The 18645-nt window shown below is 35.7% G+C and overlaps 1 protein-coding gene across 4 annotated transcripts in view; it reads right to left on the bottom strand.

Annotated features, from left to right (window-relative positions):
* The window catches only part of FIG4 (FIG4 phosphoinositide 5-phosphatase), a 73668-nt gene that overhangs the window by 24847 nt on the left and 30176 nt on the right, over positions 1 to 18645 (bottom strand). For all 4 annotated transcript variants that reach the window (XM_075498540.1, XM_075498541.1, XM_075498542.1 and 1 more), the window contains 8 exons: positions 18109 to 18225; positions 16529 to 16574; positions 14795 to 14943; positions 10615 to 10781; positions 4383 to 4521; positions 2731 to 2789; positions 1971 to 2118; positions 998 to 1081 (listed from right to left, as the gene is read on the bottom strand). In XM_075498540.1, coding sequence (XP_075354655.1) covers positions 998 to 1081; positions 1971 to 2118; positions 2731 to 2789; positions 4383 to 4521; positions 10615 to 10781; positions 14795 to 14943; positions 16529 to 16574; positions 18109 to 18225 — 909 coding nt within the window. The remainder of the gene's footprint in view (positions 1 to 997; positions 1082 to 1970; positions 2119 to 2730; positions 2790 to 4382; positions 4522 to 10614; positions 10782 to 14794; positions 14944 to 16528; positions 16575 to 18108; positions 18226 to 18645) is intronic.

Here is an 18645-nt window from a genome sequence, read left to right as displayed (position 1 = left end):
CTCAGAAGGAGGCTAAGATCTAATTGTCCTAGGGGACCAGAACACTTACAGATGAAAACAGATCACCAAATCCTCCAGAAATGTCGTAGTAGATCAAAAGATGACGACAAATGTGCAAGGCTAAGATACCACCTCTACCAAGGGCTAAATATGGGTAAGGTGGAAGATTGAGGCCACCTTTTACCCTGCTACACATATGATAAGCATAGTCTACTCTCAGCATTTATTGACAGTGAGTCCCTCAGGGTCAAGGCACAACAGATGTTATTTATGAGACAGTCAAATTTTGTAGCTTTTAACAGAACAGCAAGTTTTCAGAAGAACTTACAATGTTGTGACAGCACAGGTTTAGTCATTACTGACAAAAGGTTTTCCTTAATATGAGGTATCAAAGAGAGAATGAATTGGTTCAGGAAGAGTCCCCATAGCCCTTGTGTGATACAGCAGATCAAACACAACAACGGAATAAATAAAGTAACAAAGCAAGTCCAGGATGCAAAAGCAGCTAAATGAAATATTCATTTGTCCCAATAACTGTTTCTGAATTGTTTTATATAATTTTATCTATAAATATTTTAATAACATTTTTTATCAAAAACTATGCTGAAATTGGCATTTATTGCTGTTTCAGAATGTTATATTTATTCAAAATTTATTAATTTTTGTTTTAAAAAGACAGCAATCATATAGGCATTCCTGTCATCTCCAATAGAGAATACAGTTGCCACTAGTATGAAGAGATGATCAAATTTTAACAAACTTTGTATCTTTATTCTACATAAAATTTTCTCACAGGTTTCACTTACAGGAGTATAAGATAAAAATCTCAAATTAGATATGATTTTCAAAGTGTACAATTCTACAGTGTAACACCAATGATTTTTTTTATTTCCCATGTAACAGAGAATATGCTACACAGACACACACAAAGTTTATATATTTGCATTACAATTTCACTACTATTAAACCAGAACAAAATTTCCTATTTCAGACCTACCCCAACACTGATTTTCCAGTTTCATCAGGTTTACGAACAGTAAATGGACTTGGATCAATCCCCACATTCTTAGGCATAAAATCTCTGGCAAAATAGAAAGGAAAAACTGTTCATGAGCAAAGTTCAACACATAAAATCTTTACATTTTCTGGAAGAATCACCTCTAACATCTACCTTTGAATAAAAAAAAAAATTATAATAAGAAATACCAAGTTCTAACATCATCATTACAAGTTAAAGTCACGTAAATATAAAACCCCTAGGTATTTAAAAAGCTTTCAATTGCATTATTTAGTCCCATAAAACAGCTGTAAACATTACCACTTGCAAAGGAGGCTAGAGCAATGTGCTCCATTCTTGTGCTGAAGAAGCCCTGTAACCCAGCTACATTGTTTTCAAAATGCTGCCAACACTCAAATTGGGTCAAAAAGCTACATGAAACATAATCTGCCTAGAAGTCTTTAGCTAAAGCGTGATTATGATTATGCTTAGAATATCCAGCTGACTGCTGCCAACAACAAAAAGAAAACCCACCAAAACACCCCCAAACCTATCTGGCCAGCTGTGAGAACCTGATGAACTGAAGAAAACAACTGTAAAATAGCAGAACAATTAGAAAACAATTGCTTTGAAGGTAGCCTCTGTGATCTGAGTCCACAGAGAAAAGCTCATTTCTCAGCCTTCCAGTGCCCAAACATTTAGCACCCCATAATGGAAAATAATTGGAAATTTAAGTGCTGTCTTAACAGAATTCTTTTAGAGTAGCATTTCCATTTCAATATTGTGATTTAGTTTCTAGAAGTTTGCTAAATTTGAAGCTTTAAAAAAAAAAAAAACACCAACAAAACAAACACCCCACAAAACCTATTGTGTTAGACAGATTTAACCAAATCAAATAAATCAAATGCACATTTAATTCACACCATATCAACTTCCAGTTAAGGATATACAGTCACAAAACATCCCAATATACCGTGTAGAATTGGTCATTGCCAAGCAGAAGGTCTCATCAAAACTGCTCAACTCATATGGCCGAAAAAACTCATTGTGGATATCAATTTCCTCTTCATACTTGTGGAATTTCTTCACTGTCAACTTGCGTCTGTTTTCAGCACATGTCACTGGGGAAAAGAAAAAAAAAAAATCTTTTCACTAACAATTACTGACTCTGCAAAAATCTAAACAAACGGTAGCCTGCTTACCTAGCCACCCTATTAGGCATTTTTCTACAGCCACATCCCCTCTAAGACAAGAAAATTTCATATGAAGAAGATGATACACAGCACATCTTTAATAAATATGCATTAGCAACCACCATAATTTGATTTCCCTTCATGACGACAATTCCTAATAAAACATGCTCCACAGTACCCCAGAGAAATAAGACACACTAGCTGTACCCTGTCATCTGCAACAGGAATGTAACCACCAGCATAGACTATAAATATATGTTAATAGGAAAGGGGGAGAAAAAAAAAAAAAAAACAAAAATGAAGTGTGTCCTGGCACATAAACAAATGGAGGTCAAGTTTTAGCCAATTAGGTATCTCTTGCATCCTGCAGTTGAAAAATCACATCTCATTGTATGAAAAAGAAAAAAAGTACTTAGCAATCATTATGGAAACTTTTTTTTTTTTCCCCAGATTTGGGATCTAGAACAGTTAAAGAGTGTTTGTGACTAAAACTTCTTTTTCAAGATACTCTGTAAGGCAAGGTGCAAATATAGTTCCTACCTTCATCAAAAGGAAGAGGTAAATGCTTTAGCACACCTGTGGTCCACCAATAAGTATAGCTGTACAGGAAAAACAGACACACAATTGATACAGAAGGTTTGATCTTGTATCCAGTCTAAATGTTTGCACATAACAGATACCCAACCATACAGCGTCACTTTAGTAAACATCTCTTTATAATTCAAGTGCGGAAGAAAGTAAAGAATTATCCTTGGATGGAGGATTTCAACAGGCCCCTATCCTACTACTATGCTCTCAGGCCATGAAATTTAAACACATGAAGCTCAATACAGGTATGGAGGGAGGAGTGGTTTTGTTCCATTAAACCAAATACATTTCAGGTGCCTACCTCTACAGTACTGAAAATTAAGGTCTTAGTACATATAGAAGGTATTGATGTATTTCTCTTGTTCTGGTCTTTTTGGAAAAAAACAAAAGAAAACAAAAAACAAAACAAAACCACAACAACAACAAAAAAACCAACCAACCCCCACCTACTGCTTGTTATTCAGATCCTAAAATTTAGGAAAAGGGTATGAAGAAATGAAAGTCAATGATAAAAAAAATCAGAAGATTCTCAAAGCAGCTGACTTCTACACATAGAAATACATTTTGATGTGACAGATGTCCTAAGTCTGAGAACTGTATGTTCGCATAGCTAACAGCAAAAAACAGGCCCTGCTGGAAGTTTATTCAGCTGAAAAACAACAAAGTCAAACAACATTTGTAAAATACCGCAAGTTTTATCTTTCATTCATATTTATGAATACACACAATAATGTTCGGAACCAGTAGGCAATAAAATTAATTTTGCATGTTTCATGTGTGCCTGAAATGGCACTTGGTTGTATGGCTGATATGAGGTAGCATCAAGAGAAAACTCAGGAGACAATTACAAAAGGGTTGAAATTTAGAAACAGTCATATCACGTGCCAGCTGCCATGATGGGTTAATGGAATAAGCAGCCAACAGGGATTGAATGTACTGTTCAAAACACTTGCAGTTTTCCCCACACAAAAATCTAAACGCAGATATTCAGATCTACCATTTGTGATACAGAGCTTTAAGACTCACGGAATGAACAAAGATACAAACAGCAAAATTCCTAAAAGAGATGATTTAGTTAACAAGTCTAGTACTGTCCATTCCTAACATGGAATTTTTTTTTTTTTTTACCACACAGTATTTATAATCCTTAACAAAATCATTCCACACTGTGAAGCACTCTAAAACTACTTTAAAAACAAACAACTAACCCAAATGTTTTCCTCATCACCTAATCTCAAATACAACAATGACTTAATAAACCTGACCATCAAAAATACACTTGTATATTGCTTAATGAGACAGTGGTAACTGTACTTCAGTAAAATAGTGAAGCATTTCACACTGTAGGATAGAATTTCATATGAAAAGAAACTTCTTTTTCAGTACAACAGGAAAATAACATACTAAAGCAAATCCTTCAAAACACCAACATCCAACATTTTTGGTAATCTCTTGAAGGTTATTTTTTTTTTAAGTTTTCGTAAAAACTTTAAAAAACAATAAAGCAAGTTTTTGACAGGCAGACCGAATTATTTGGTTAACAACATGTATTTTTTTAAATTTATTAGAGCAATACCAAACAAAAAAACAGAACCGCAAAATACCTTCGCCTGGTCTGTGACAGACTGAGGGTGTTCTTGTGATGCAAATAAAAATCAGTGGGAAGTTCCCAGAGATGAGGTTTTCCTTCTGTAGGCTTGAATACTCCCAGAAAGAGATTGATAGAATCTTGCCTGTCTGCATCTGTTAGACAAGAGGTACACTTAATGCTAGGAACATTGCAGAGACATTTGCTTGTTTGTTATGTTTGCTCCTCACGGACAGAGCATGTATGTCCTATGACTTCTACAGGGACCTCTGGGCTTCAACCACCGTAATGAAACTTCATTTAGACCTGACCTTCTGCCACACCGAAGTGCATGTGGGGTTGGTACCAGCATTGCCTCCTTCCTTGGCTTCTCTCACAGGAGCCAAGGCAGAAGCTCTGCTTAGAGGCTTTGCAGAAGTAAGACCTCATGCTGCAGCTCCGTCTCCAACCTCTGCATATATGAGTATGCATGAAGCATGTGCATGTATTTATGCACGTTTCAGGGAATCTGACATATGATGATAAATTTACTGCAGTCTAAATAACAGAAGAATGATTTAATGAAATTAAACAGTATCCATACAATACACAAGTTTCCCATGTAACACAAATTATGAATTCTTTGGGTTTTCATAGCCAAAACATAGTCAGTAAAATGATTAAACTTCCCAAACACCTTTTAATAATTTGGACTTTTTTTCCTGTTGGTTTAAATCATCAATTTCTCTTGCTATATTCTAAGCTTCACCAAACTAAATAAGGCAAGTGCTAAAATCCAGTAGTTACATACCACTGTAGATGAAGCATGACAAGAAACGTTGTTCACTTACATCTTTAAAATCTCTCCTGCTACCTAGCTGCAGATAGGATGAGTTACAACAGGTATGAAAAAAAGCTGGAGTCAGATGAGGGCTTGGGGATGGTGAACTGGGATAAAGACAGCTTTGCAAGCAGAGTCGTAGGGGCAGAGGAAGGCTTACATGCGAAGGATCTTCAGATATGGGGAAATGTATGTGGAGAATTGAGCTCTATTTGTGGAATTAGCATGTGGAAAGCTCTTGTATCCACTTGTTTGCACTTCAGTAATCATCAGACAAGGAATAGTTCAGACTAGTTCAATAGATAGTGTTACTCCTTCAGTCCTCTCCACGTTTCAAAAAGAGTATTATGAGAGTTGAGTGTCCCTTTAGCAACACACTGCATCAAAAAGACAAACTGAAGTCTCAGTATACCAGAAAGCAGGTAAAAAAATAGGCAGAATCCACCAAGTGGTGGTACACAGCAAGGACAAAGTTGGCTCCTGGCCACCACCAAAGTTTCAGTCAATATCTCCTTCTCCCCACAATTCAAACGTCTCTTCCCTCTGTGCAATATAGAATATTTTTTACAGGGAATTAAGACACCCAAGCAGCTGACAAATGGAGTGCTATGTAGAAATTTGGTGACAATAGGATTATAGAAAAGTATGGTACTTTAGAGTAGTGTGCATATGTGGAGGTTAACATCTGAAAGTGGGATCTTCTGTATAAACAGCCACATAGTGTAATGGGGCAAGGCACCAGGAAAAGGGAAAGAAAGGGGAAACGTCTTGATGTTGCTTGGCTCCCCTTCCCTACTTAGAGAGCCTTTCATCTGGAATCTGGCCTTTTTCTTCCTTTTCTATCCACTCATACTGCCACCAGATGCTTTTACTGTCCCTTCAGAGCACTCTTCCAAAAAGATACTTATTTTACCTTCTTTCTTGCTCCTCGCCTTCCCCATTTTCTTAAGAGGATCAACTTATAAACGTTAACTCTTCTAAACAGTAATACTCAAAAGCATATGTAGGTCCTTATGGTTTGCAGGCCATATTGTTTCTGCAAAATAGTGTTACAGTTTAACTAAGACATAAGGAGAGAATGAGGAAGGCCAGGAACAGTGCAAGAAAGCTATGCAAAACTCAGTAAAAAGGTCAGGAAAAAGAAAAGCCAACTAACAAAACAACCCTTGTTGAGGACACTGAGAATTAAAAAGAAAGGAAAACTCACCAGCAATAACATGTATTCTTTCTTCCTGATAAAGAAAGAATGTTTTAAATAAAGTGCTGAACAAAACCCAAGAATGCTCTCTACTTTAAGCATAGAAACTGGAGGAGCCCTAAAGACAAAATTAATTAACATGAGCAACTAAGTTAAAATTGGTGGTAGTTTCTGAAAGCTAAAGGCAGAGATGAGCCTCCTTTGTTACCATTGTTTCACCTGCCAGGAACAGAAAGTATACTGAAATTGTTAACTAAATAATTGTAAAACAATTAGAGTAAAACAAGATAATTCAGTTAACAAACTATGTCACTACTTATATGACAGATGCTAAAATGAAATAAAACTAAACGAAATTTGTTCTGTGAAAAACAGCTTGAATTTAAACTCGTGCCAACTGAACTAACCAATTCATTGTCTAAAGTCATCTATAGCAGCAGTTCATTAAAGCATTCTTACCTTTCTTCCATAGAAAAAAAAAAAATCACTGCTGTTAAATGTTACATTGCAAAAGGACTCAAACTCTTTTGCATTGTTTCAGTTGTGCAGTTGTGTTTTAAACTTAACAGAAATACAGGACATTTATCAGAAAATGTCTTTCTACTGTCTTACTTCTCAACTTGTAATTTAAAAGTAGGTAAAAAACCGTAACATCAAAGATTCTTTGTGCATAAGTCTTCAAGCAGGCACAAACATTTACGTGACTGGGGAAGCATATAGTTAACTTGAAAGGTGACAATCCTCCCCCCTGCCTTACTTTAAGGGTTGAACAATTTTACGACTTAATTTTGAACAAAAATAATGAAAGCTTTTGTCTTTCTTTGAGACACTGGCCAGAGAAAACGGGATATTGAGCTTTTCAGATCAATTTTCTTACCTAGATAGAAAAATCTCTTCTTTCAAAAATAAATACGTAAGAATGTATCAATGCACTGTGGAGCACAGACAAAAGAGCAAACAGGTTTTCTCCCTTCATTGTTAGCACTGAATGTTATTATTATGTACAAGCAAGTAGAAAGTCTGCACTGATTTTTCAAAAGCTACTGCAATGTACGTGTATACTAGCACATTTTTAAGACCATAAACAGGAACTGAAGGGGCCATTTAATTGAATTAGCCTAAAATAATCTACCGCTCTCAATCTGAGTTTGCAACTACACTACATGACAAATTATTAAATCATGAGAGATTCAACACAATTGGGACTATAACGTCCCATTACTAAAAGATTATAGTAATTAAGTTTACTTTCATACAACACTACAAGGTAGTTTACTATGTCCAGTCCTGTTTGTGGATAAATAGATTATTCTAGATTCCAGAAGCTAATTATGCATGTTGCAACTCTAGCACTGCAGTCTGCAACGTCACATTACTTTCTAAAAGGTATAAAAGCTAGAAGAATATTGTTTGGAATACTATTTCCTAATTTTCTGACAATCACAAATGAAAGAAAAATGTTAGAATTCACCTGATCAGCATGCCTGCCAGAGAGGGTGTTGAAGGAACACCTAATTCTTAGCTGGATGATGTTCTTTTTTCTGGTACAACTCATTTGCTTATAACCAGGGTACTTCAAACAGTTGAGTTCCCAAACTACACTGCACCCTCTACTTTTTTCAAATGCTAGAATGAAAAACATGCATGAAAAAGCCAGATTTTTTGCCTAAACCTGTAAGACTTTTTCAAGTTACCATAAAATTAATTGTCCCATATTTTTAGGAGGAAACCCTGGTTTCCTTCTAAGCTTCAGTCACTAACTTGATCCTGAGAACATTTTTTTTAATTCTTCACTCTTCTGTTATATAGGCAACATATTACAAATTTATAGGTACAGAAAATCTATAGAAAAGCTAAGCCACGTATCAGGAACTAGGGTGAAACTGCATTCAAACTTATCTTTCTTACAAGTCCAAGTCTTATCTACCAGATTAGTATCTCCAGGCAAGTCACTTAACTGATACATGTCTTTCTCTCATCTGTACAACTTAATTAGTAATGATTATCCTAAGAGCTTTGAGGTCAACAGATGAAACCATTGTCTTAAGTGTAAATTATTTTTAGAATAATGTATTTTTTATGATAGACAAACAGAACAAGTGTGGCTAAGTGATTTATTTAGGAGGCACTGTTAGCAGGCCACTTGTAATCTTGTTCTGAATCTGATATACTGTACGACTTCAAGCAAATCACTAGAATTTTCTGAGTCTGTTTACTACTGGTACATAAAATTCATAAGCATTTAAAAAAGTTTCTCACATCAGAAACACAAGGAAATGCTGGCTCATGAACCAGTGAGCCATCAGATTTTTACTTCTATATTAAAGGATATGTAATAGATAGTAACAATAGTAAGTGCAGTATAGCAAATCACAATCTTGTTCTAAAAATGCTTCCTTTGTCTCTGTTTTCTGAGAAACCTTAAAGAATAAAATTATCTCTCTCAATCTGTCACATTAACAGGCTTGCAGATGCCACCTGAACAGGCAGTGTTGGACAGTGAACCTTTACATTTCACTGAAATAAACCTTAACATTTCATACTAAAAATGCAGTAAATACAACATTGAATGCTATGTTTCAACAATGCCATCTTCAAACACAAGGAATGCATAAAGCACCAAAAATATTTTGCTCAAATGGGATCAAATACCAAAACCATAAGTAAATTGGAGAAAGCGTGCAGCGTGTAAGTTTCATTTTTCGTATTGACTTCAGTAAAAACTAACATCTGTTTGTGTACTCAGCTACAAGTTCATCCAGGTGACAAGATGGACTTTTTTCATTCTATATTCTTTCTTCTTTTTGTAACATCTTTTTCAAAACAAATTCTTTTATTACTAAAACACATGCATATCATGACTATCCTTGCAAGAAGACCACAACCCCAAATGTGGATCTAGAACTTCGCTCAGTCTTCCACCTAAACATTTAAGTGGCTGGTATAAAAGTGAATAGCTTCAGAGATTTGTTCCATCTTGTACTTATCAGTACAGGTGATACTGCAAGTGTGCTTCCTTTTGCCGATAAGAATTGATGAAGCCATACCTTATTGCCACTGCAAACAATAAGAGACCGTATCATTGAAATAAACAAGCTCTCCATTTCTCATTTAATTTGGGCAAATATGATACACAAATTACATGTATTACATTCAGAAACAGTACTTTAAATGCCGTACTCTCACATTTTGTTACATACACAGAATTGTCACTAACAAAAGCAATAACTCGAGCCAAAGAAACCAGAGATTACTGAAGTATTTCTAGCCAGTGTCCAACTCACTGTTTTAAAGTTCACATAGTTTCTAAATAATTGTAGTCTACTAGAAAAAAAAAATGCTACCTCCTTCCCTGGCTATGCAGCTTTTGTGAAAAAGAGTAACAGAGGACTGACACAATATTTAAAACAGCAGCACTCAGTGTTTGTCATCCTGACATGTCTTAGACTGTCCTTTGATCATTCTTTTAGATCCTTCTCATGACTTCTAAAAACACTAAGCATTATTTTTCCAGTTATTTTGCATAAGGTACGGCTCAACATTTTTCAAAGAGGTTTTCTCTTAGCAATGTTGCCGAGAACAAAGTAGAACAGTATCAGTGACTGATATGAGCTAGTAAAGGAGTAAGCCAATATTTTACAACTTACTTAACTCAAAAAATAGCTTATTTACTTGGTGGACCTTGCTTTTTAAATTTAATTTTGTCTTTTCTACCACAGATTCAACAGTTAGTAACTTCCATTCGCACAAAACAATTACGTGCATCAGAGCTTGCTTTTTGTTTGAAGTCCCCAGAAACACATCACAAGAAATACTTCACTTGAAGCCTTCTACTTGTGTTTAGATTTAGATTTACCAGTTTCCTTACATTTGCTGAAGCCATTCTGTCCATCATTTTAACAGCTCTATAACAGCTACCTGCTTCTTTATTGATCTACAAATGTCACTGGCAGTTTCAGTGCTACGTGTACATTTTCTAAATACTTCTTACATCAGTTCACTTTTATCAAATAAGGCTGCATGCTACAACATGCATTTGCATAGGATATAAATACTTCATCAAATCAGAATACGCATTTGATATCCATCCCATCAGATTTTACTGAATTATTGGGAAATTACAGTATAGAGGATCTCTGTCATAAGATCATAGTATGGATTATTGAAACATCACAACTAAGATGCTTTTTAAATAATGGCTTAAAAGAACACACTTAAAATTAAATTTACCTGAGAAAGCATTACTATAATATCTTGAGAGTGTTTGCATAATATCTTTGGAATGCTGAGTCCATGGAGCTATCTTTCTATAGGTTTTTACTCTGTGGACAAGCTGAGAACCTCCATATTGCAGAGAAAGCGTGTCTCCATGATCTTCATACAATTCTTCAAATAATCTGAAGGAAAAGCAAAATGTGTCATCTATCAAACTGTTGAAAAGAGTTTTTTTTAAGAGAAAAAATAATAAAGTATTGTAATAATAAAGTTTTCCTGTTTAACAAGCAATACATTTTCTAAGTACTTCTGCCAGTTTATAAAAACAAGTATTTCATTAAAACATGCTATTAACTTACAAACACTGAAATTTAAAGCTATGTCTCTATTCTTTATTCAGATAAATATGTGGAAATTTTATTCAGATATAATAATTACTAAGAAGGATTAGACTGTAAGATTTTCACTGATTTATAATATATCAGAATGCATTCACACTACAGAATATGCACTTCTGTAGATTCAGGGAGAAGATTAACATGTCCTACTAGTCCATGGGGAGAAAACAAACCGTATACCTTCACAAACTAACGTATTTTAAATACACTAAATGGGACAGAACACATCAATATTACAGGGCTACGTTTTCTGTCCAGTCCACTGGGAATGAAGTCAGGATAACTTTCCAAAAATCTCCCTAGTTACAATAATGATGGCTCAAAGGTACAAACCAAATAAACTTGACTTGTAAGAAACGTGAATGGCAGTCAGATACCATTTGCTGGATTTGGAAAAACATGATGCAGTAAGAAGGCAGAAAGAGTTGGCTGCTAAGATGAACAAGGAGAGCTGGCTAAAAGCAATGCAGTCCTCTAGCATCAAGAAGTTGACAGTAGACTCCAAACTGAGAGCAGTCCAAATAGCAAAAGTTATCAAGAAGCTCCCCATCAATGATAAAACCAAGACAACAGTCTCAGAAAACAAGGCTATCCTAAGGAGATGATGCCCAGTCTAAAACATAACAGATTGAAAAGTGCTTCTCAGAAATGGAGACTATGGCTTTGCTTGAGCAAGACAATGACAAGGATGACATCTTGCTAAAAGAGGCTGAAAGTTTAGTTAAGAGGCAAAAAAACAAAACAGAACAAAACCAAAGAAAACCCCAACCACCAAGCCTGTGGAAACGTATTTCACATCAGTATAGCAAGACACAGTAACTCAGGGAACTGCATGTGATACGCTGTAATACCTGAGAAGAAAGAAGTCCTTAAGAAGTGGAAAGGAGGGTAGAAACAAAACAAAACAACAAAAGCATTCCCTTAAGAAAGTTTCCAATAAAGGGATAGTACTGCATAAGTAACCCAGCAACCATCTGACTGAAAGTCTTCCTCAAAAAGTTCTGGATGAAGAACACTCAGGTGAGCAGCAGATCAATTTCTGTAAAAACAAAATAGCTGTTCAGCAAATCTTCTGCCCAAGGTCAAGTACAAAAAGATCAATTAGGAGGAAACACCTGCTTATTAACTTAAAAAAACCCCAACCAAACAAAAAAACCCCAACAACCAACAAAAGAAACAAACCAAAACCCACTTGCTTCCACACAAATTGTTCAGAGCTCATGATACCATGTATGAGAAACTCTTGTTTGTTTCTTTGCATTTGGTGAGTCGGTTTGTTTGTTTTGGGTTTTGGTTTGGTTTCTTATACAAGGGGAAAGACAGCAATGTTGGTCAACTAAAAGCTAAAAAACTGGTTGAAGGCAAAAACTGGCAGCCAAAAGGATGATACCTCTCAAAAATTTCCCAGTCAGCCATGGGGGATTGATGAACAGAGTTCCAATGACCTTGCAATAAAGGTTCACAGAAAGCAGACAACTTTAAATTCATTAAGGACATTGACCCACTTGATTTGGAAAGGACTTGTAGAATTAAATTACCCTTCCACAGCCTCAAAATATTAAGCCTGCAGTCAAACAAAGACTAGTCTTCTATAGAGACAAAAGTTAACTACATATGATAAAACAACCTGCTAAGGTACACTTTGTCTAGGAAACTTCCTAGATAGGACAACAATTACACTGAAGGAATCACTAAGAAATATAGCTTGCAGAAATGGTCCTGTGCAACAAAGTCATTAAGAAGATCTTGCTAGACACAAAATTGGACTGTTTAAGACATATGGTTTCTTTATCCTTCAGAATGGCCAACGGAAATAAAACGCTGACTTTAAAAATCTAGTTCCACAGAAATTCTGCATTGTAGCCAGCCAGTGAGAGAAAAATGAGAAAAATCAGAATTATAAGGAGGACAGTCGAAGAATATGATGAAAAAAAGTTAGTTTTTCAGACACGTTAGCTAAATTAAGGAAGACAGATCACTACAGATTACCCTCTTTTGCCAGTTAGAAGAGTGTAAATGAAGAGGCAGAGTACACAGGAAGCAGAAACTTGACGTCAGACAATGCAGGGAACAAGAATGCAGGAGGTCAAAGTGAAAGATGGCACAATGGAGATACAGTACAGCACATGCTTGTCTTCAGAATTTGCTGCATTAGGGAGTAGGATTTTTTAATTATTCTGAATACAGTAATTCAGAAACAAGTCTTAACAGATGACAAAATCGGTTTCAGACAGGCATACATCTAGCGCAATGGAGAAGAAAAAAATAAGTCAAATGTGGCCAGATAAAAGTAACTTTTTATGCCAGGCTAATAGCTACATTTCAGAGAGAGAATGAGAAATAAGGTATCAGGAAACTCAGAGATAAAGCAACTACTATAATCTTAAGACATGATGGTAAGAGATGGAAATTTGGGTGATTGGGGCATAGAGAGGAAACAGGAGGGAGAGAAGATAGACAGGAAACATGGGACTATTGCACCAGGAAGCAATAGAGGAAATTTGGGCTCCCAAAACAGGGATGGGAAGGGGGCAGGTAGTGAAGCCTAAGGAAAGATAGTAAAATGCAGTCCGAGGTGCTGAAGTAGGAGGTAGCTGTAGAGGATACCACAGAGAGTGGATATGAGTGACCTGTGCACGTCCTGATCTCCTCTAGTTAGAACCCAAGAGTCTCAATTGCTGAGTCCCCAGGAGGCTGCACAGCAACTGGTATTTGCAGCAGCAGTTGTTTGTTCCCTGAGGTAAACATGCAGCACCCAGCAGCTGGGACATGGTGGATGAGAGGCATTGCTAGCACATCGAGGAAGCCAGCCAGCGGGTGCTCTCCCTGGCCATCAGGCAGAGGCCAGGAGCCACCACTTGCACAGTGAGCCAACGTGCTGCAAGTGAGGTTGTTCCTGTGGCACATATCTCCTGGCACCAGGCAAGTGCTGGATGCTAATGGGAGAAAGAAGAGGAGCTGAAGGTATGTCTCAATTAAAGGGGAGGAGAGACTGCGTACTTCGTCTTTTCTGAAATACAAGTTACATCTCCACATTCTAAAACTATCAAACCACTAGTCAAAACCAGCAACGAAGCCATAAGTTTCACAGTCACGACAACAGCTTTAAGGAATAAAAACACATCACCTCAAGGACTCTTACATTAATTTATGAAGCATATTCACAAGTTAAGTAGCTTACTTCCCCTTGATCCCCAAAGCATTTCAATTTAAATGCTGGGTTTTCTTAAATGGTTTGAGGATGCTTGAATAAGTATCATTGACACTTGATCTGAGAAAACAACTTTGCCGAAAACTTTTCTTCAATAAATCAAGAAGCACAACCTTTTTCCAAAGGAAAAGTAGGAAATAGCAATGTAAGATGTACTTCTATACAAATATCAGTTTGGCATTCTCCATAAAAGCATGTACCTATTTCAGTTTTCATTTTTTGTCAGCATTTTGCCTCAAGCAAGTGAAGTAAGTATAAAAAACTGGGGTGGGTTTTTTGTTACATTTTTTTAAAAGGAAAACTCTTAGCTTTATGTTTAGGCATATAAAGAGAATGAAGTCAAGCAGTTATCTTGTAAGAAGCCTGATTAACATACTTTTCCGGAAGAGCAAATTTTCAGCATGACTGGATTTTCTCACGAAGATTTCAAGTATGGAAGATTTTTTTAAACTTGGATGAATAAACATTATTAAATCATTCCAACAGAAAGAACTGCACTTTTCTTCTATGTAGACATAATTTTCCTAAATCTCAACACCAAATTAAAAAATAAAACCATGGCACACTTTATATTAATATATCTTACCTAACAGCATCCGTATCAAATTGTAAATTTGGTTTATCAATCAATCCCAATGAATAGAGTTGGTATGCCAAAGCACATTTTCCCACCATAAACTGGGCTGTGTTAGTGCGATCTAAACAGTCCACACAATTGGTTCGGAGAACTCCAGTCTGGTAAAGCAATCCAAACAAGAGATTTTTCTTAATGAACAAATTACTACACTCATGATTATTACTTTTTTCCTACTATCCAAGACTTGTCAAATCTCAAATTATGTCAGTTCACAAAAACTTGAGGAAAGACATTTCTAAAAAAATGTTAAAAAGCAATTCATCTCTAGCAAGCTACATCAGACTGCTGTAATGCCTACTTTCAAAATATTCTTGCTTCTATCATCACACAAACTGCATCTCTCCTTCAACTCACAAACAGCTCTAAAGATTTACCTTAAAAAGAAAAGCTATGTTATTTCAGTGAAGAAGGTCTTATTTTCAAGTATGCTGCAACTACTGCAAAAAATAAAGCATACTTCTGACTTGCTCTGGTTCTACTGTGATGATGCTTGTATTTTAAGCTTTCTGCATCTGGAGCAACACACATGAACGTTTTGTTGAAGGTCACAGTCATGCACGTATTCTTTTATGCTGCTTGCACCACTGTTCCTCAATTTCCATAATGCACACGAAGTTATTTTATAATATGCACAGCTGCAAGAAATATATAGTAATATAACAGCATGGGGGATTCTTCTGCTCAAATATATATGGCTACATCCAAACTAGTAAACTAAACTTTTATTGTCTTAATAAAGAAGCACTTTTTGGGTGTGACTCAAGACGTCTATTCTGAGATGAACTGTGATCCAAATGCTTACACGTATGCCAATGGTGACTACCTCAAACGATTAAAGTTGAAAGATAGATAAAATAATCTTTCCCCTAATATAGGTAAACCTGTAAGACTAACATTAAAAAAATCTAACTAGTATTGATATGTTTTGTTTTAAAACAGATAAAATTCTATCTACTCTATCTGTTTATCTGCCCTCAACAAACATATCCCAGTGATCAGCTAGTAGAGAAATGGTCACATGCTTTCTAACTTACATGAACTACAAAATTACGAATGGCAAGTCAAAAGCAAGTAAGGCTTCTTAAGAATATGTCCTGTGTTCAGAGTATATAATCATAACATTCAGGTATAAATCTGGTACTGTATGGTTTAGTTTAGTCAGCACTTTTCTGACCTTAAAGAAAGCAGTGTTTCTAGTTTTATTTTCTTTTAGAGATGGAAATTTTAACAATGTACAGAATATTCAGCACTTGGTGAAAATGCTTTTAATAACCCATTTTCATATGTCACCAGGAATAAGTATGCTTATTCCTCATCTCTTCTGTATAATATTATATTATGCAGTCTGCTAAAATGCTGCTGTTTTACCTTTCACTGCACTGGTAACACTACAGACTAAATAGTAATGGAAACTAGTTTAAAATATGAGCATTTCTCAGACTACCTCCAGCAAAAATACAATTCCAACAGCATAAGGTTTTGTGGTACCACGCAAGAACTTTAAGCCCTATTTCCCAATTGGATTTCTGGGATGGACAGCAATAATGCTGTTTACTATAAATATTAATTTAAGAACGCTCCATGAATCACCAATCAGGTATTTAAGTGAAATGGTTCACTGGTACTTTGGGAGTACTGATTTACATCACTATAACTATGAATTAATAAAGTATATTTTAGTACCTGCAAGCGACCAGTGGAAACAACATAACCTCCCAGTTCATTCCACCTGAAAGAGAAACAAAACAGAATGACTTACAAATCATTTAAAAAAAAACAAAAAACAAAAAAACAAAAACGCAGATCATACCGTGTATTGATCTGCTCAGTGAAAAAGGGTGACAATTAAAAGCCTGCCACAAAGCAAAACTGAATAGCAGAAAGCAGTATGCAGCAGTAAGATGTTGTATTTAAACCACATTGCCAAAAAAAAAAAAAAAAAAAATCTAGCCTTAAAGTTGAAATATTCCAAAGCCATACAAAATATTTCCTTTGCTCCCCATAAAACAGAGTATGAGCAGCACAAGTGTTGCTAGATCGCGTCTTGAGTGCACAAAATTTGAAGTAGGTTCAATGCCGACAACTGGAAGGTAGAGGCATAACATACACTGTAGCACAAGCTGGTTGATTTAAATCTCCCCCTCATACTGATTCTAGGCGTACATGCTGGATACATACATACGTACTTATTGTCCAGGCCTTGCAATTCTGTATAGGCCTTAACTGTACCCCAGAGCCAGAGAACATAAATCAGAAATTAATGACATTTTGAGGTAGAGGAGCAGTTATGCTCGGTGCAAGTAACCCCTGAACTACTGAATATTTTCAAGCTAGCAGGGTTACCTAGCCTGACCAGAGCACTGCTATGGCAAGTCTATATACTACATTTGAGACTCACCAGGCTATCTCTACAGAACACAGAATTACATGGATGTATTGATGATCTTGTTCCTGCTAGTTTACAGTCGCCATCTTTGCTGCACTGCGTGGCAGAGAAAAGTTCTAAGAGAGCCTATGAGAGTTTTAGCTCACACTGTTTCTAAATGAAGATAGGCTAAAAAGGCAAGGATGCTCTTCGTGTAAAATATGAACGCCTGTTTTGGTAGTGATGAATTAGATCCCTAACATGAAAACGTGAATCAAAAACTTATTGAACTTCTAATGTTGAAATTGTTTTACTTCTGGGTTTTCAGGGACTTGAGAGAATTCAGCTGATTAAAATCACTGTACTTCTGCAGCAGTCTAAGCAAATACAGTTTCTATTTTTTAAAAAAGTTTTAGGTGTTGTATGTATGAATAGAATCCATTGGAAAACACCAGACTCAGTAACATTTACATTACAGTTATCTTATTAGTATGCCTCAAGAGAAGCCACTTATTAAATTCCAAATGTTGTTTGCTCTGTTAAATTTACCCCCAAATTTAGGATTCCTTTGGTTAAGGTACAAAAAAAAAAAAAACAACAAACCCAACCCAAAACTTTATACACATACGGCACAGATTACAAGTTACAAATAATGGTTTGAAGTAAGAATTCATTATAGGTAGAACAGCAGCAGCATAATTGTACTCTTTCAATGTATTAGTATTTCTTAGCATATGCCTCTGATTGCAATCCTTTTAGCTAAAACTTAATAACAAATTATATTTTTTCCTATTAATTTAAGCCTTAAAATAAGAAATAATGTAATAGACATAGAAATTCCAGACAGCTCTCCAAGGAATAGATGTTATTCATTATGCATCGATTAAATTATACGTACTTTTCATCTGGCCGCAAGATACTGCAGTAGGAATCAGGTCGATTTACAAAAAATCCAGTTTTCTTTACTACACTTTCTGCAATCACATTCAGTCTATCAAGGACATTGCAAAGTTTGCTGAGGAGAGGGGAAAAAAAAAAAAAAAAACAAAAAACCAAACAACCAGAGTCAAGATAAATTAATACTAAAAAAATTTTCACTGCTTGGGAAGTCTTTTAATAACAAAAATGATTTAAAGGAAGACTCACATCACAGCTTTATTTATCCAATGGTAATTATGCCTATAGTTTTCCTAGATTTTACAGACTTAGGAAACAGACACTGACTGTATCTGAGCAATTTTGTTTGCTTTTTAATAAAACATATTACATAAACTAGAAGTGGAAGACTTGAAAAACCTAAAACTCCTTGACTTTTATATCACACTAATTTTCCTCAACCGAACTTTCTGTGATTCACAAAATAAGAATGAGGCAGAAAAAGATATAAGATTATGCTAAATTGTATTCCCTCATTTTGTCTGCAAGGTGCTGTTTT

This window comes from Mycteria americana, chromosome 3 (assembly GCF_035582795.1).
Source record: "Mycteria americana isolate JAX WOST 10 ecotype Jacksonville Zoo and Gardens chromosome 3, USCA_MyAme_1.0, whole genome shotgun sequence".
Taxonomy (NCBI): Eukaryota; Metazoa; Chordata; class Aves; order Ciconiiformes; family Ciconiidae; genus Mycteria; species Mycteria americana.
Note: the sequence above shows the minus strand (reverse complement) of the source record. Positions and strands in the feature narration are given on the sequence as shown.